General features: G+C 37.2%; 1 protein-coding gene and 1 pseudogene across 1 annotated transcript; one reads left to right on the forward strand and one right to left on the reverse strand.

The window, feature by feature from the left end:
* Positions 1-165: 165 nt before the first annotated feature.
* Positions 166-1,251, reverse strand: LOC147558561 (putative F-box protein At2g36090 pseudogene; annotated as a pseudogene).
* A 1,063-nt stretch (positions 1,252-2,314) lies between these two features.
* Positions 2,315-19,396, forward strand: LOC147558562 (uncharacterized). The gene is made up of 3 exons (XM_086660260.1): positions 2,315-2,406; positions 14,919-15,945; positions 16,807-19,396. Exon 3 carries the CDS (start codon positions 17,018-17,020, stop codon positions 18,068-18,070), a length of 1,053 nt encoding a protein of 350 aa, XP_086516386.1. The 5' UTR covers positions 2,315-2,406; positions 14,919-15,945; positions 16,807-17,017; the 3' UTR covers positions 18,071-19,396.
* The last annotated feature ends 887 nt before the right edge of the window (positions 19,397-20,283 follow it).

Consider the following 20,283-nt stretch of genomic DNA (forward strand, 5'->3'; position numbering starts at 1 on the left):
CTTCAAACCCTCTTCAGTAATTAAGATTGCTCATCTCAAAATTACCTCAAATGAAAGACATTACGCATTTGATAGAACTGTTCGTTATACCCTCCGTTATGTTTGCATGAGTAGCCTATTATCTCAATCTTTCTCTCCCCTCATTGTTTGTGTGACTACCTACTCTTATCTCAATCTTTCTCTTTCCTCATTGTTTGTATGACTACCTACTCCTTGTGCATCTTGCCTTCTTTTCATGTAACTATAACAATAGTTAACGCAATTAACTGAAAAAAGAAAAATTACTAGAAACACCCCAATTACACTAAGAGCAAAACAAATCCACACCCCAAATACTGAACAAATCCTATCAAACCTTCTTTCTCTCCTCAACTTTCTCTCTCTTCTCTCTCTCTTCATTTCCAAGTACTCTTCATACCTCTCTCTAACCTCTTCTTTCCTTCCCAATTTCTTTCTCTTCCCATTTGTAATCCCTCTCTGTAAAATTAGCAAACCATCCTCCCCATTTAGATTAATTCCATCCATGTCCTCGATCTTCAAACATACCTCCCTCACGTGCACTCCCCCTTCTCCGGAACGTCCGCACGTGACCACAATTCCACACTCGTTGAAATCATCCGGTGAACCGCTTCGGTCTCCCGCCAGAATCGTCACGAATTTCAATTCAATGTTCTCCGTCAGCCAGTGCTTCTGTACCGAAACTGGTATGACACTCGAGATATTAGCCGCTCGTCGTCCTATTGGATCGATGAGTATCCAACTCAATTTGAGATTCTCCATAAGATCGCGACACGTGTCATTTGTGAAGCTAAGTGGTGTATGAATGACTTCTTTTGGGTCGAGTAGATCGATCCGAAAAGGGGAGTACTGAAACCAATAATCGGCTAAGGCTTCAGTGAATCGGACTTTGGAATAGATGGGAATGTTTTTGTAGTGAATATCGACGGCTGAGATCAATTCAGGAGTAAGTGATGGGTAGGTAGTGGTGGTAGAAGTGGTAGGGTTAGGGAGGAGAAGAGGGAAAGAATTGGAGAAGAATGAAAATGAGCCGTTAGGGAAGGTGGAGATGAGTTGATGGAGTAGAGGGTGAGTAGTGGAAGGCCAATTGGAATGGATGATATTCAACCAGAGGTGTTGGTGGGTGGCAAGAGTGTGTAATTCGGACGACACACAGCCAAGGGACGCTAGTGTTGGGCCGTCTAGACGACTAAATATTTGTGTCAAAATGACATCATGATCAATACTCAACATCTTGTTTGGGTCGTCAATGGAAAAAGTCGCTCTTGAACATGATGAGGATGAAGAAGAAGAAGAAGAAGAAGAAGACATTTTTTGGTTTTTGTAGAGGTGGTAAACAAAATTCATATATATATAGGAAATATAGATAAAGAACACAAAGAGACAATACACTGAGATAAAATTGGTAATCTTGGAGATATGATTTTAAATAAACATTTAATAGTAGAATCCTTCTAATATTAGCTCAAGGATATCAAGGTGTTAAAACTTTCTCTTTGATGGTATCCTTCATAAGAAGGACAAGAGTAAAAGTTTTGATATTTTCATTGGATCACAATATATAGCATAATCCAATTAGGTGATGATGTCCTTCTAAAATGATCTTTAAAGTATGCAAAATCTAAACTATAAACCCAATTCTAGAGAGAGAAAGTGGGTTGGGTTTTGTCTTTTTATCCAAAGGCTAAAACGGTCCATTTGGGAGTCTCATTAGACGCTTCCTATGCGTAGTGTTACTAATATTTCTCTTTTCAGTTGTAGTTTGTTGGACACGTCTCTTGTTAGAGACTAAGGGTGGCCCACATTCCTAATTTCACGTGGGTATTAGGAATATTTGGGAGATAAAGTTGGTTACAATAACCAACCCACTACCCCCTTTTTCGATGGAAAAGAAGTGGGAGTAGTTTCATAACTGAAGGTCCCTAACCCCTCCTATATTAATGCTTGTGTCTCTCCATCAAAACACAACAACAAACTTACGGAGAGGATTGGGGTTAGAAGAACTTCAGTATTCTGTGATTATCTTTGGGTTTCCAGTTTATCACTTAAGCTGAAGGTATGTAACTTCCTCATTTAATTAGAATTTAATTTTCCCTCTATCTTGGCTTTGCCCAATTTACTGATTTGATTTCAGTAAATGCTTGCTTACGTGGGTATTAGGAATATTTGGGAGATAAAGTTGGTTACAATAACCAACCCACTACCCCCTTTTTCGATGGAAAAGAAGTGGGAGTAGTTTCATAACTGAAGGTCCCTAACCCCTCTTATATTAATGCTTGTGTCTCTCCATCAAAACACAACAACAAACTTACGGAGAGGATTGGGGTTAGAAGAACTTCAGTATTCTGTGATTATCTTTGGGTTTCCAGTTTATCACTTAAGCTGAAGGTATGTAACTTCCGCATTTAATTAGAATTTAATTTTCTATCATTTGGTATCAGAGCCATCCTTTGGCTTTGTTGATTAGTATTTAAGGATGATCAATTATTTGTTAAGATATCTTAACTATGTGATTTAATCTCATCTTCAGGAAGTTTAGGTATAAATATTAGTTGATATTTTATGTGAAACAAATCTTTCCATTTGAGATATGTATTCTTGTTAAGAGTTAAATTGGAATTGATTAAATTTGTTTCACCGTATACAAACTTGGCATGAATTTGGTTGGGATTTTGAATTTTTTCTTTGATCCCTGTATATTGAATAGATTGTTTCATATTTATCTCTTTTATTGTTAGACATCTCTGTTAGGGTGCGTCTATAGGCGCCTCCCAAAACTGCTATAGGAGCCTTCATCTGTAGGCGCACCCGTAACAGCCCAGGAGGCGCCTCCGGAGCACCCCCTCTTCTTCCTCCCTTTTTCGTGTGCCTTCTTTTCTCTCTACTTTCTCTAAACCCAGAGATTTCAACTGTGATTTCCCAATTTCATTTCGTGTGCCTTCTTACCCAAATCTTGAATTCAATTCCTTCATCCATTCTAATATTATCAAATATGTAGTTCCTAAGTGCATTCTCAACTAAAACTGTTGAAGCTATTAGTTCTTCAACTAATAAAGCTTCATCTTTATCCATGGAACGAAGAACCCTAACCATTATCAAATGGTATTTTTGATTTTTCAATCTTTTGAATCCATGAAACGAAGAACCCTAACCATGAAACGAAGAACTCTAACCATGAAACAAAGAACCCTAACCATTATCAAATGGTATTTTTGACCTTTTCATCTTTTGGATCCATGAAATGAAGAACCCTGACCATAAAACGAAGAACCCTAACCCTGACCATAAAACGAACAATAGAAAGACCCTACAGCTGTCGGAAATTTATTGTAGTCAAACACTTTAGGGAGGCCCCTATAGCAGTTTTGAAGGCGCCTATAGAGGCACAGATTTTGATTGAGATTTTAGTAATATATTTTGACTAAATAAAAAGATGAATATATTAGTTTCTGAAAACTGAAACTGATTTCAGTAATTAATTTCAAAATAAATTTTTTAATGGTTTGCACGTTTGAAGGAGATATTGTAGGAGTAGTTAATTTTGGCAGGAATTATTCTTCACGTGGAAACTATACTTATATGAGATAATAACTTGTTTTTGGGATTCTCGGTCAAATCCATTACCCTAACTTAAAGGATATATTTGATAAAATTGATTAAGAGTTATTAGTTCCCACTTACCTTTTGTTATTTTCTTCCCTTTATAGACTAGGTGAAGAACTTTTCTCTGTTGGTTAGTCATCTTTAAATAATTACAAAGAGAATAAAGTAGGACACTTTCTCCTTGGGATAATCCCTTTTTGACAAACCTTGATTTCATGTTTATCCTGAATTGTTTTGGTGTATCAAAACTATTAAATTAAGTTTCTGTTTGGATATCATGCGAAGTGAATGGGTCTAACATAGATTGATCTGACTACTGTGATCTTGTTATGATGAGATTTGTTGAAGCATTAATTTTTGCTTCTATTATTTAACATTTCTTCTTGACAAAAGATAAACCTGCTTGAAATATATTATGTAAGAGATCATAAGGATTAGACACATTTATTAGTAGTTGTATTTGATTAACTTATATGCCTTTGGAATTGGGTATGAAGTCAATTAGTTCATACATGCATATTTAATACAACCTACACCATGGACACGAGGACTAGTTCATGAAATGGATATATTGTCATTTATTTGGACATTACATATTTTTAGAGTAGCCATAGCATCTAGAAATATGTAGATGTGCGATAATAAAATGTTTTTATTTTATCGCATCAAGTTAAAATGACATTCCAATTGCAATGTAATTTTTGATAAATAATTATTTTGCCCCACAGGGAGATAATTATTTTATAAAATTATATTGGAATAGGATAGTATAATAAAATATTAAATGTGAATTTTCTATGCCCACAGGTATGAAAATTTTACGGGTTTGATATTTTGTTTATACTAGTCTTATTAATAAAGTATAGTAAATTCTTATGCGGTTGTAACCTCTGCCCACAGGAAGGTTAGAATTTACTACTAAATTGACATTGGTTGATTTAGAATAAAGTTACATATTTCATAGCTTGAATGTTTCTTTTGCAGCTATTTCTACTGCTTTTATGAATGATACTTCCCGTATTCCTATTTTATGTGGTGATAATTTCTCGGATTGGAAAGACAGTGTTCTCTTCACTTTGGGGTGTATGGACTTGGATTTGGCGTTTCGTGTGGATGCACCACCCGTCCCCACGGAATCAAGTACGCCTCAAGAAAGGTTGGACTATGAGCGGTGGGAGCGATCTAATCGCCTAAGTTTGATGCTCATTAAGTCCCGCGTGAATAAGAGTATTCGGGATTCAATACCTGATTGCCCTCACGCAAAAGACTTTCTCAAAGCGGTTGAGGAACAATTTGTTCGCTCAGATAAGGCGCAAGCCAGCACCCTAATGAAGAGACTTTCAGACAAAACTTTTGACTATTCTAAAGGAGTGCGTGAGCACATTATGGGGATGAGGGACATTGCTGCTCAGCTGAAACCCCTTAAAGTTGAGATTCCTGAGTCATTTTTAGTTCATTTGGTACTTAACTCTCTTCCTAAGGAATATGGGCCTTTCAAAATCTCCTACAACACACATAAGGAAAATTGGTCAATCAATGAACTTCTGACCATGTGTGTTCAAGAGGAAGAGAGGATGAAACATGAGAAACTTGAAAGTGCCCATTTTATTTCTCATGCTAAAGGAAGTACCAAGAAGGGCAAACGTGTCAAGAATGTGCAGAACAAAGAAACTATGCCATTAAAGCATCATGGCAAACGGGTGAAATGTTTCTTCTGCAGAAAGGCTGGACACGAAAAGAAAGATTGCCTCAAGTATATGAACTGGCTCGAAAAGAAAGGTAATCTCATATCTTGTGTATGTCATGAATCGTTTTTTGTTGATGCCCCAACTAATACTTGGTGGATTGACTCTGGTTCTACGATTCATATTGTTAATACCATGCAGGGCTTTCTGGACCTAAGGAAGCCAAAAGGAAATGAGGTTGGCATCTATTCCGGAAACCGGATGCGGTCTCAAGTCGAAGCTGTGGGGACTTTTAGATTAATTTTGAAAACTGGCTTTGTTTTAGATTTAAACAATGTTTTCTATGTTCCATCTTTTTCTAGAAACTTGATTTCTGTTTCAAAACTTGCGGATGTTGATTATGAATTTTTATTTAAGAAACCATGTTTTCGTATTTTGAAAAATAATTTTTCTGTTGGTGGTGGAACTTTAATTGATGGTTTGTACAAAATTGATCTAGACCCCACTTTCGAGCATAATTACTTAAATATGCATGCAGATGTTGGTATTAAACGTAATAGGATCGATGAGAACTCCTCTACTTTATGGCACAGGAGATTAGGTCATATCTCCATTGAGCGTGTAAAGAGATTAGTGAAAGATGGAGTTTTAAAAACTCTTGATTTTACTGATTTTGGTACTTGTGTGGACTGCATAAAGGGAAAGCAGACAAACAAGACCTCTAAGGGTGCCAAAAGGAGTTCTCAGATCCTCGAGATCATACACACTGACATATGTGGACCTTTTCCTACCCCATGTCTCAACGGTCAGAGATATTTTATCTCCTTCATTGACGACCATACAAGATTCATGTACTTTTATCTTCTGTTTGATAAGGCTGAAGCTTTTGATGCCTTCAAAAGCTTTAAAGCAGAAGTATAGAAACAAAAGGACATGAAAATAAAGATTGTAAGGTCTGATAGAGGCGGAGAGTATTATGGAAGGTACACAGAAAATGGTCAGATGGCTGGTCCATTTGCTAAGTTCCTTGAGGAAGAAGGCATTGTTGCTCAATATACAATGCCTGGCACACCACAACAAAATGGTGTAGCCGAAAGGAGGAACCGAACTCTTATGGACATGGTGAGGAGCATGATTAGTAACACTAATCTTCCTTTATCCTTATGGAGTGAAGCCTTGAAAACCGCAGTGTACATCTTAAACAGAGTTCCATCTAAGGCCGTTCCTAAGACACCATTTGAATTATGGAACGGATGGAAACCGAGTTTAAGTCATTTGCACATATAGGGTTGTCCTGCAGAAGTGAGAATTTACAATCCTCACATAAAGAAGTTAGATCCAAGGACAGCCAGTGGGTATTTCATTGGCTATGCAGTTAACTCTAAGGGATTTAGGTTTTATTGTCCTTCACATTCTCAAAGAATAGTTGAGGCTAGAAATGCTAAGTTCTTTGAGGATTATGATTCAAGTGGGAGTGATATTCCTCGACTAATAGAATTTGAGGAAACACGAGAGGAACCTGAGTTGCCTGTGGATACTAGAGATTTGGTCATTGTGCAAAGAAGTCAACCTGACATAATTGCACAACAACCAACTTTAGAGCAACCGGTTCATGAAGAACAAAACCCACAAGAACCTGTTCCACAAATTGAGCATGAAGATGTGGTTCTAAGGAGATCCTCAAGAACAAGAAAACCAGCTATTTCTAGCGATAATCTGGTATATCTCCAAGAGTCTGATTTTGACATTGGGCCTAAACGTGACCCAAATTCATTTTCAGAAGCCATAAACGGAGAAAAATCTGCACTTTGGTATGATGCCATGAAGGAAGAGATGGAATCTATGGCTAAAAATCAAGTCTGGGATCTCGTTGAGTTACCGAAAGGGTCTAAGGCCATTGGCTGTAGATGGGTTTATAAAACCAAAAGAGACTCTTCCGAAAACGTCGAACGATATAAAGCTAGACTTGTAGCTAAAGGTTACACTCAGAAGGAAGGCATAGACTACCATGAAACCTTCTCTCCGGTTTCTAAGAAGGATTCATTGCGGATTATTATGACTTTAGTAGCTCATTTCGATCTAGAGCTACACCAAATGGATGTTAAGACAGCATTTCTTAATGGACATTTGGGAGAGGAGGTATACATGGTTCAACCCGAGGGTTTTCGTGACGAAAACGATCACCATTTAGTTTGCAAGCTCAAGAAATCCATTTATGGACTAAAACAGGCATCCCGCCAATGGTATTTAAAGTTTCACAATGTTATAACCTCTTTTGGTTTTACAGAAAACATTGTCGATCAATGTATATACCTTAAGGTCAGTGGGAGCAAATACATATTTCTAGTCCTATCTGTAGATGATATTTTACTTGCAACTAGTGATTTGGGATTGCTACATGAGACTAAGGAATTTCTTTCTCAGAATTTTGAGATGAAGGATTTAGGTGAAGCCTCTTATGTCATAGGCATAGAGATTCACAGAGATAGATCTAAAAGATCCTTAGGATTATCTCAGAAAGCCTACATCGAAAGAATTTTGGAAAGATTCAGGATGCATAACTGTGCATCACTTATAGCGCCAATCGCTAAAGGAGAGAAATTGACTCAAAGTCAATGTCCACAGAATGCATTGGAACAGGGGGAGATGAAAGACATTCCATATGCATCAGCAGTAGGCAGCCTTTTATATGCACAGGTCTGCACAAGACCTGATCTTGCTTTCGTGGTGGGACTGCTAGGAAGATACCAAAGCAATCCCGGGAAAGAACATTGGAAGGCTGTGAAAAGAGTTATGAGATATCTGCAAGGAACTAAGGACTACAGACTGACCTACGGATATACTGACCATCTGGAGCTGGTTAGATATTCGGATTCAGATTTTGCGGGATGCGTGGATTCAAGAAAATCTACCTCGGGATATATCTTTCTTCTTGCTGGAGGAGCTATATCTTAGATAAGTACCAAACAGACCATCCTCGCAACATCTACTATGGAGGCAGAGTTCATTGCATGCTATGAAGCAACGACACAAGCAATATGGTTGAGAAACTTTGTTTCGGGTCTCAAAATTGTCGATACTATAGAGAGACCATTAAAGATCCTTTGTGATAATTCTGCTGCGGTTTTCTTCTCTAAAAACAATAAGAGTGGAAGCAGAAGTAAGCATATCGACATAAAGTACCTTCTTGTCAGAGACAAAGTTAAGGAACATGTAGTGGCCATTGAGCATATCAGTACTAAGTTAATGATTGCAGATCCCATGACTAAGGCGTTGCCGGCACAAGTGTTCTTAGATCATGTGGAGCGTATGGGTCTTTGTTAACTTATGTAATGCTTGACATGTACTTTCTTTGACTATTTAAGGTGTTCGGTTATTTTGAATAAATAGTTTTATTCGTGCACATAAAGAATAACCATCTTATATCCATTGTGATATTAAAGGAGGACCTGAGTAATTTTGTCAGAAATTACTCATTCGGAAGTTATGCTCATCAAGTGCTTAGTTAGAGAGCATAATGCATTGTAATACATGGAAGGAAGCATTCACTTATCAGAATGTGACCGCTATGATTCGTGTGATATGTTCTTTAATTAAGAATGAGTGATATCCCAATCTAAGTGTTTGTTTGGCCATACAGTCCATCACCCATGTACTTATGAAATATAACATGTGGGCCAAGTGGGAGAATGTTGGACACGTCTCTTGTTAGAGATTAAGAGTGGCCCACATTCCTAATTTCCCTCTATCTTGGCTTTGACCAATTTACTGATTTGATTTCAGTAAATGCTTGCTTACGTGGGTATTAGGAATATTTGGGAGATAAAGTTGGTTACAATAACCAACCCACTACCCCCTTTTTCGATGGAAAAGAAGTGGGAGTAGTTTCATAACTGAAGGTCCCTAACCCCTCCTATATTAATGCTTGTGTCTCTCCATCAAAACACAACAACAAACTTACGGAGAGGATTGGGGTTAGAAGAACTTCAGTATTCTGTGATTATCTTTGGGTTTCCAGTTTATCACTTAATCAACAATGGCTGAAGGTATGTAACTTCCGCATTTAATTAGAATTTAATTTTCTATCATAGTTAACATAACATGTCAGAGTGATGAACTTTTTCTACTGTCAACAAGTAAATTACGGTTCTACTTTTTCAGTTGTAGTTATTCCTGCCACCAATTTTGATTTTTTTTGTTAAGAGGATTCTTTTTTTCTTTAACATGTGTTTTAAGTTAAAAAAAATATAAGATCCTCAATGTGCTACTAATTTATTAATAAATTTGTACCAGTTGAAAATATACGATCAAGGGAGAAAAATAAAGATTTATATGTCGAAACTTGGAGGAGTTTATCACTTAAAAATGTATCTAACAACTTGGAGGAATTTATTAATAAATTTGTAACAACTTGTGTTAAGAAAACCTCAACACCCTTCCTACAATCTTCTCTATCAAACAATGCATCCTCACCGAAAATGGTTATAGAGGGTCTGTTCATAGAATCATAGCCAACCCTGTGCGCCTATAAAATATAACATGCTGCAATTGGACTAAACCTATATACTTGAGTATAAAGGTAACCTCGCTCTATGTATGGTTATTTAGGCTTTCTTTTTTTTTTTCCTTTTAACTGGAAGCCACAGGAACTACCTAAAGGCACTATTTCAACATGTAACAAGACAAAACCAATAAATGATCAAATTCTACCTCCTCCTATTATTGACCACGTGAACTCCGAATTTTCAAAGTGAATGCACTACCGCTTAAGCAATCCCCCAAATCAAGTTGCACCAAATCACCTCCAAAGGAAGTGCCAAATTCCATCCGACATTGATAGAATTAGAGAGAAGAGATAATTCTTATTCAATTATAGTTGTTGATTACAACCGAAATATATATATATAGAGTCTCACAGTCACTTTATTAGGTAAGAAGACTAATTAAGATATCCTCTCAATATTACTATATATCTTTTATAAATACAATAAAAAACAATATATTTGAAAGATATATAAATAATATCATGTTAAGTCTTCATCAATCTAACGATAGATGTGGTTGATGTCTTCAAGATCCAATGGTATATATTAATCTCATTTACATCCCCCCTCAAGCTAAGCTGGTCGTTAGACTTGTTTAACTTGTCATGTAAATTATACTTCTTGCAATTTGTCAAGTCTTCTTCAAAGTTTGATTCTTGTCTTTACACCTTTTTTTTTTGAAATAGTGGATGCAGATTTTTTTTATATACGCATGACAGAAGAAGTGGAAAACCAGAGCTAGATCAACTTCTTTTTTTTAGCACAATTTCTCCCTTCGTTGTGAGAAAGAAAATCAGATTAGAAGAAAAGAAATAGAAAATATGAGCTAGGCCTTGAGTTTAGAAAATCTTAGTCAAACTCTTTTTTTTTAGAAAATGAGAGAGAGAGAGGATTTTAGCGAGAAAGCAATGAGGTCGTTGAAAACCCCACGAGAGAGATAAAGTTGTATGGATTAGTCAACTCTATTTTATTTTTTTTGAGAAAATGAGAAAGAAAGAGGATTTCAGCAAGAAAGCAGTGAGGTCATTGAAAACCCCACGAAAGAGATAGAGTTATATGGATTAATAAAAGAGAGAATATTAAGATCCAAGAAAATTGTAACTGTAGAATAGAAGTCAGTTACTGTAATGCGATTGAAAAGAAAGAAAAATTTGGAAGAATTTTATTTAATTTACCTCGATTAAGATCTAATCATTGAAAATTGAATTCACGCATCCTCTAGAGAGCCGGAAGGTAAAGTAAAAAAGTGAGAGATTTGAGAAATAAAAGATAAAAGGTAGTTAGGCAAGGTTTTGATGTTTGTATCTTGATGAACTTAGTTGACAAATGAGATCAAATTGTTGGCACTTGCAAAGAAGGAAAAACTTTGTAATGTAAGACATCCAAAACTCGTTAGCTCTTTATCACCTTTAGATCTTAAACATTCTTCTACTATGGAAAAGTAGGAACAATTCTAGATCAAGAAGTTTATTATTCTTTTTCTAAACAAAATGATTGAAAAAAACACAAATATAAAAATCAGTAAAAAGATAATAATTAATAAACAATACTCCGGCGGACGGTAGTCATTGATATTTGTCTACCGCCGCCGGTTTTGCGAAGCTCACTAGGATCTAATTCAATACTCGTTAGAGTTTTTAGGCTCTGATGCCATGATAGAATTAGAGAGAAGAGATAATTCTTATTCAATTACAGTTGTTGATTACAACCGAAATATATATAGAGTCTCACAGTCACTTTATTAGGTAAGAAGACTAATTAAGATATCCTCTCAATATTGTTATATATCTTTTATAAATACAATAAAAAACAATATGAAAGATATATAAATAATATCATGTTAAGTCTTCATCAATCTAACGATAGATGTGGTTGATGTCTTCAAGATCCAATGGTATATATTAATCTCATTTACAGGCATTGTGCTAAATTCCCTTCCCTTCTGCTTCAGTCACTCAGCCTTGTGGTTTGTCGGGCATAAGATGTTTCGTGGTCGGCCGGTCATAAGATGCATTCTCTATATCTCGTGTTCGAGGTCCCCTTAATCTGAGCATGAGAGACAGAGAGTGAATGAGAAAGAAAGAAAGAAAGAGCAAAAGAGAAGAAGAGGGAAGATATCAAGAGAGGAAAAGAGAATGAAATAAAAAAATGATGGTGGTGGTCGGAGGTGGTGGCGGTCGGAGTAGGTGATGGTCAGAGCTGATGGGGCGGTGGTCGGATGTGTGAGATGCAGATTAGGGGGGTTAAAATTAAAGAAGCCAAAATTTGAAGTCAAAACAAGGTTTGCCCCTAAATCAACTCTAATTGACTAAAGTGTTTATTCCCCAAAGACTATTCAGAGTGTGGCAACCTTTGAATACTACGTACATGTTCCATGCCTACTGCGTCACAGTAATGGCGATGGGAGAATTTAGAGAGATGGAGATGAGATTTTAGAGATCGCGTGAGAGATATGAAGTAAGGTGGTGGTGGTGGTGGTGGTGGTGGTATAGTCACATGCTAACAATTCCTCGATTGTGCCAAGGGCAAATGTTTTGATGTATCTATGTGATGATGTCGAAAGGGTAAATGTTATAATCTCTTTCTCTCTCTCTTGTTTAAAGAAAGAAACTAGAGAGAAGAAAGAGAGAAGACAATTAGACTTGATTTCGAAAACATGTCGTTGGAGTAGGGATTGGGTGAAAATGGCTATTTTGACATTTGTAATCTTGATTTGGAGAGTACACTAAAGGTTTTGATCTTAGAAAACCTTATTTTCTATTCATTTATTTTTTTCACTCTCGTTTTCACCTCATGAAATGGATTCTATCATTTTACCTGGATGTCGTTTGTTGGAGATTGAGAGGAGAGTCAGAAAGTGAAAAAAAAGATGATAAGAAAAATAAACAGAAATCGGGAAAAAGAAAACCAAATTATTAAACTTGGTAAAAATTAAGGGTTGTGAAAATAGTCACACATGGAAAAAGGGCTAGCTAGCAACCAAGAGTATAATGTCTAGGTCTTCTTCACTCATGGTTAATTAGTTTCGAGTTGGATGAATACAAACTTAACATGGTATGAGAATTCAGAACTAGGGCCACACGTGATAGGCTTAAAAGCCACACGCGATGCACGCCGCCCGAAAAAAACACGTGTTAGGCTAATCACGCCACACGTGAAGAGGCGTATGCAAATAATTCCACATGAGAGACGAGTTACCCAGCAACCAAGAATATAATATGTAAGTCATCTCCACTCTTGAAAACTAATTTTGAGTTGGATGATCACAAACTTATCAAAGGCCAAATAAATTACTAAACACAGCTAAGATGGAAAATGGGAAACGAGACATAATTAAGACCACACCAAAATTAACTTTGATTATCTTTTCTAGTTTTTTTTTTCAGTTGAAGTGAAACCAAAGAGTATTTTTTCAAGTTTTACATCAAATAATCTCATCAAATACAAATAAATGGTAGACATAGGGGAACGGGTGGGAAGGATGGGGCCACAGGGGAGAATAAATCACAATCCATAAATGGGTAGGGTGGGGTAGGGTAAGGGGTTTTAAGCCAACAACCTAAGAGAAGCCTATGACCTTATCTGTCCAGTGTTGACAGCCTAATCAGTTCAAATTTGAACTGGAAAACAGTGCCCCCCATCAGGATGGGACTAACCGTCTTTCTTGTGACTGGACGTTTTGTTAGTTGATATTTTTATCTCCTCATAATTGTAACCCCATCGTCCTTCAATTCTCCTTAAATTACTGATTCAGTCCCTAGTGAGTAGTGACTAATGAGTAATGACCACTGATCAGTGGGCCTGAGAATCCACGAATTTGTTGAGATAATCCCACATTGATTTGAAAGAGATAGGTTGATTTGAAAGAGATAGGGAGTGAGTTTTGTAAGTGCCCAAGAAACCTTACTTCTAGAGCTAGATTTTGGATCAGTGAGGCCTAAGACCATCCAACACTGTTTCACTCCTTTTGAATTAGACATCAATAGTCTAAAGATATTAAATAGATTTTGAATAATTACTCAAATAGAGTCCTAGTTTGATTTTATTTAGGAGTGTCTAAGTCCCTATAAAAGTAAGTAAATTATCCTTGTCATTCACCTTCGTTTGAGTGTTTTATTTATTTAGTTTTTCAAGTCTTGTTTTGATATTAAGAGTCTAAGGATGACATATAGATTTTGAATCTCAAAAGTGTAAATTGACATTTTGAATGACGTTTTTATTAGCATTTTGAAGTACTTTTTCATTGAAACATTTAGACTTTCAAGGTCTCTGGTGAATTTCATGTTCATTGAAGAGACACCAACATTCTTATACACTGATGTCCAAGCCATAGAACGACGAACAATCGGTAGCATTTTCACACTAACAAGTTTTAACAAGATAATATTTATTTTATGATTGAATAGCCATTATATCAAGGATACTTATATATGCAACCATATATTACTTTTTTTTTAACATTGTTATATAATGATAAATTTGAGAGAGATAAACCAAACTTTAAACACTAAAAAGGTTTGATGTTTAACATATCTTATGACATGTTGTAGTTATATAGTTTGCTTAATGTACTATAAATCGTATTTATAGGATTTTATACGCAGTGTCCAAACTTGTTATAGGGAATCTCGCTAAAGGCAAGCCCGAATATCGTTAGAGGCAATGTATGGGTATGAGGCAATACCTCAACCACGGGTTAACCTAACGACGTAATTGATGTTGTTAGGTCAATCTTTAAGTCAAAGTCTTTTGACTTAACCCCTCCTCAAATTCAGAGAAGAGATCTCGTTCTACACTGTTCGTCGATTTCTTCTTCTTCTTCAAATCACTCTCAAAATTGGCATACTTAACCTACATTCACTACAACTCTCTTCTCCATCTCTCTCCCATTTTCTCTCCATAAACCCTAAAATTTGAGAGATCGAACTTCTGCAAAATCTGGATTCTAAAACTAAATTTCTCTGTGATGGTGATGTGGCCTTAAAATGCCACATTTGGATACTTTAACTTTGATGAGTTAGTTCGTTTCGGGTTTTAATTCTAATTATTTATGTGTTTTCCTTGGTAGGTAGCTTATTTGGAGTTTGACGTTTGATTTGGAATAAAATAGAGCATTTATCACTTTTTCATCTCATGTGGAAGAGATCGATAGGAAAGAGCACCAGGGGTATTTTTGTCATTTTGAGAAAATCAGAGGTTAGACGGCAAGTGGAGTCAAGGGTGAGTCTGACGGTGAAAATGGAAGTCGAATCGGAGTTCGGATGGGAAAGTTATAGAGTAAAGAAGTCGCGCGTCATTTTCGTCTTTCTGGAAATTAGAGGAAGTAGAGACAATTTAAAGGCACTCCTTGATTCCTAATGAGAAGAAATGCCCAATAGCCAAAAAGCCCAACAATTCGACAAGTGAAGTAAAGTTATAGGCACTCACTTTGTTTAAAGGATTTTAGCCTTTAGGGCTGCCTTTAGAAAAGAGAGGGGGATTGAACAAAAAGAGAGGTGAGACTTCATCTTCTCAAGGAGAAATTAGGGTTTAGGGAGAGTTTGGAAGGGAGAGAAGAAGGGGGACTACTGCCGGCCATCTCTTGGCCGGCAGACCAAAATCGTCGAGAAGAAGACACGGGAGAGAGAGAAGCTACCACGGGAACAGTAAGAGGAAGCTTGGGAGCTGCTGGTCTTCATCAACAGCGTCTTCATAGCTCGGTTTGAAGCTTCAACAAGATAAAGCTCGGGTCGCCTCCATCAATCGCCGCCTGGATTCGCAGCATCCAGCACGAGAAGGACGCTTGGGAAGCTTGAATAGCAACTCGGCCGGAACGGGACTTTCGAGTTCACCTTGGCACGGGACAGTACCAGGCTCGGGACTGTTGGACAGCAAACCCTAGGCTGATTTCCTTCTCTGGCCGGATTTGTTTGATGTTATTCCGGCCATTATTTTGGCCGGAAAGATTAGGGGTTTTGCTTGAGATGTTATTATCTTGATTCCTTGGTGTTTGATTTGTGCCTTGGTTTTGATTTGTGCCTTGGTGTTTAAATCTTAGAGAGAGAAAGCTTCAAGCAAGCTTTCATGGTGGATTTTTAGTTTGGAGGAAGAAGAAGGTACTGTTACTAAGGGGAACCCTAGTTTTCACTGAGGGGACACCTAATCTGCTCTGTTAAGGGGAAATCAGGATATTGCTAGGGGAGATTGGCAGCACATACATATTCATATTTTCCAACTATCCTAGCCTCGCGCCATCATCGAAAAAGGGGGATTTCAATCTTAATTTTGTCTTACTTTATCTTCTTACTTTTATTATTTGTATCGTCATGTCTAGCTAGCTTTTGTAGTCGGATACTCGTGAAACATGTTTTGATGTGACAAAAGAGTTTTATTGCTTTTAATGATAAAATCTTCCGGGTTTTTAGACCGTTCATGGACTGGAATCTGAGTTAAACCACGAGTTCGTTGACCAATCCAAGTAACTGGGTGAAGTTAACTAACTTTTCATGCTTATAGATCATTAGTACTAGTCACTATCGATTTTGTGGATCGAAGTATCCCTCTCACTCGATTCTTGCTCGACTCTTCCCGAATCTCTCACCTTTAGTTTAGTTAGCCTTATTTGTTTATTTATTTGAAATCAATCCAAAAACCCAACTTATTATCTTTTCATTTTTAGTCTGAGTTAGTGACTGGCACTTAAACCGATGGGTTAGACTTTCTCGATATTCGTATTACCTTCCTATCTTCTTGGATCCCGGTCTTACCGGATTATTACTTGACACCCGTATAATTGCGGGTGGAGACCTATTTGGGTAACCTTTTAGGCCCATCAAGTTTTTTGGCGCCGCTGCCGGGGATAGGTTTAGTAGTTCGGATATTGTTTGCTTGTTTTGTTCATTAGTTTTAGTGTTATTTGTAAACTTAGACGTTTTTCTTTCTTTATTTTCGTAGTTTCTTATCTTTTCTTTTTTCAGGTACCACTTTAAGAGAAAAACCCAAACACAGGAACATAGGAGCGAAGGGAAACAAAAGAATCAGAAAGGAATCGGAAGGAAGAACGAAACGAGAGGAGCATCCGCTAGTATCGTATTCTATCTCTTTCTTTCTTACTTGTGTGTGATTGGTTGGATAAGTTTTGATTTGCATTGATAGCTTGTTTGTTAGTTCCTTAAGCATTGTGAGATCATGGCACGTTATTCTAACGGTTGGCCATTCCATGTTGATGATGACCTTGATCTGAGGAGTTCCATCACTACCCGACCTGGTATGACCTTTGGGGAATACCAACAGATGAGTAGAAACGAGTCTGACCGACCTGGTATGACATTTGGGGATTATCAACGAATGTCTAGAAACGGTCCGATTAGTGAGTGGAGTAGACCAAAACTTGATCGATCTCGTATGACATTAGGAGAATACCGACAAATGTATAGAGATGGTCAGATTAGTGATGGATATGGTCTGACACCGAATATGTATGAGAGACCTTATAGTCCACACTATTTAGAGACCAATGATTTTAGAGGCAGGTATGATCCTAATATGTACGATGAGAGTTATGATCAAGAGTCTTCATTAAATTACACTAGTGAGCCTTATTATGAGGAGACTCTTGAAGAGTCCACGAGTCGTCTTAGAGAGATGATGTCACAATTTGCGACTCAAACGACGCAGGAGATTGAGTCATTGACTCAACAGGTAAAGATGCTTAAGTCACAATTATTCGTCAACGAGGAAGGGGTTTCACCACCCCAAACTCAAGAGGGTACTAGGTATGATGACGAGGGTAATACGTCTAACCCTAGTACTAAGTTAAATGTTGATGAATTTACTGATAGTACCTTAGAGCTTGAACGGTCTAATGACCTTGTCGTCTTGTTTCCTCCACCAGTGTCGTCTCACCATGATAGGACTACATTAGACGTTGATGTTCAGGGTGATGGCTCTACGAGCAAGTTTGAGGATGACACGATTCCGAAGTATCTAATTTTTGACACTTGTAAGGAGTTAGTCTTAGATGCAATGCTAGGAAGGCCTGATATTATAACTGACTGCGAGGCTCCAGATGTCTTTGAGGATATTGATGACGTAGTAGTTAGAGACATGTTGGATAGTTCGTCAGACTATTTACCTAAGGAAACCATGGACCTTGACTTGGCCCCCGAGCATATTGCCTTACCCTTAGAGTCTAGTTCGACTTTCCACATGATCTCAAACTCGGTTGTTGATCCCTTTTAGGACATTTCAGATGTCTTTCCAAAGACGTCTATGGACATAGTGGATATTCTGTCCACTAAGCTTCCAGATGATTTTTTGCCTTCGACTGATATTTTGACCCTTCACGTGTATGTCGATCCTTTTGATGATTTCTTTGTTGTCGTTCCTTCTATTTATGCCTACTTAGTGGACTGTGCACCCATTAAGTTTGGGGATGACTTGTTTTCTTTTATCGTCTCATGTGCACTTCGTATTCTTTATCTTTTTGTGAGACGATTAGCACCGGCATATAACTTTCTTTGGGTTGACCCTCAAAATTTTCGTCTCTTATTGTATGATCTTTGACTGATTGAGATGGATTTTGATGTTTGTGGGTATCATCTTTGGAAACCCTCCACGAGACAGAACTCGTGCTCTTGTGAAAGCAAGAGAATCAACGACTAATTGCATAGCTCAATGCAATCGTGTTTACCCGCGTTAGTGGTCATTTTTATGGTCATGATCTTATGCGCTTCATTCTCATATTTCTTGTTGATCATAGGAGCATTTCTTACTTGTTTTGCTTCTGAGGCATGGTTTGTTCCAAGTTTGGGGATGGCGACGAGCTCGACATCAACTTGGAACCTGTTCATACACGAGTCTTGGTAGTAGTATCTTTTATCTCCTCCGGCTATGGTAATATCTTTCCATTCTTCTCTTTAAATTAATATGTCTTATCTTTTGGTGATTATATGGTTGAAACATTGAGGACAATGTTAGTTTTAAGTTTGGGGATGGGGTATGACTTTTAGCCATGACCATGGGGTTTCAAAAGACAAGAAGGTTCGATAAATTCGACCAAATTTGAAATTATTTTGTGGTGGATTTGATATGACTTTAGTGGGATGCTTAAGTATGTTGATGCATATGTTTCAGTTTTGATGAATGTTATGCATGTTCTTAGTCTTTTTCATGAATGTTAAGTCCTTTAGTGTTTGTTTTCTGATCATATGAGTAGCATCCTAAGGAAGAAGAAACATTTCTGAGGGACCTATATTAGTCATTAGTGGAGACTTAAACCCATGTGAGATATCTGAGCCTTTATATTGTTTTTGAGTGTACTCTTCTGCGCTAACTCTGAGTAGAATGAAGAGCTACTCAACCTCGTAACTTTTAAAAGAGCTTAGACGATCTCATGAGCTCAACTTTCTTAGCCACTAGGAGTGACATCAGGATAGCGACCTTACTCTTGTAGTCCATGAAACCCGATAAAAGTGTCAACTTTAGGGAAACAGATACTTCACCACTTATTCATCATCTTACTTCCGAGAATGAAGGCATAATAGTTATAGAAAGAAGAATGTGAAAGCAAAGTGTGAAAGAAGAAAAAGTTGTTTGTTGAGAATACTAGTGTTAGTATTTGTTTGTTATGAAAAAAAAAGTAAAAAGAAAAAGAAAAAAAAGGAGTTTATGTGTTATTTTATGCTTTTATGTGTAAGTGTTGTGAGAATAAAGTGTTCAAAGCAAATGCTAAATTTAGAAGTTGTTTGGACGTTCTTTTTATTGAAGGCGTCGACATTCTCGGGATCTCATCACTTCCATCTCATTACTTGTATCCGTTGACCTTTAGGAAACATTGTTAGAGGGTAGATTGGGTGAGAAGGGTGAGAAGGGTGAGTGAGCTTCCCCACTCCATTTTAGTGGCTATTTCCATTCTTTAGGGATCATTGCGTTCTAAAACATTTCATCCTCATTTGTTTTGTATGTGTTGAGTTTCACTTTATTCCATGCTCACACTTTAGAGTGAACCCATTGTTATCCATTTTTGAGTGATTTTATGTTTTTGAGTGTATGACCGTGAGACTATAGTCGAGGCAAAATGTACTAAGATAGGAATCGAGGTTTTGCAACTTTGGACTTAGATGATGCTCATTATGCATGATTGGACGCTTACATTTTAGGATGAGATTACTAGTGAGGAGACTTTAGCATTTATATGCGTTTATCGATTTTGATTCGCTTGTTTAGCATGCTTGAGTGAGTCATTGGTTGTCATTATCTTATTTACATCGATGTTTTAACTCTTTTATGTCTTTGGAATCTTGAATTTTGTGGGTATATTCTCTGGAAACCCTCACGAGACGACACTCGTCCACAAGGGGTAACCTAGGGGTTTAACGGCTTATTGCATACGCTAAATGCAATAAGGATTCCTCCGAAAGTGAGTTAGGATTTTACTTTAAGTTTGTTTGCTC

The sequence above is a fragment of the Eschscholzia californica genome, unplaced genomic scaffold, assembly GCF_041429995.1.
Source record: "Eschscholzia californica isolate CP2 unplaced genomic scaffold, dmEscCali1.0.p SCAF_2, whole genome shotgun sequence".
In the NCBI taxonomy this organism is placed as follows: domain Eukaryota; kingdom Viridiplantae; phylum Streptophyta; class Magnoliopsida; order Ranunculales; family Papaveraceae; genus Eschscholzia; species Eschscholzia californica.

Coding starts and splice junctions, on each gene's coding strand:
- LOC147558562 (XM_086660260.1), top strand. CDS start 17,018: ATGGCACGTTATTCTAACGGTTGGCCATTCCATGTTGATGATGACCTT.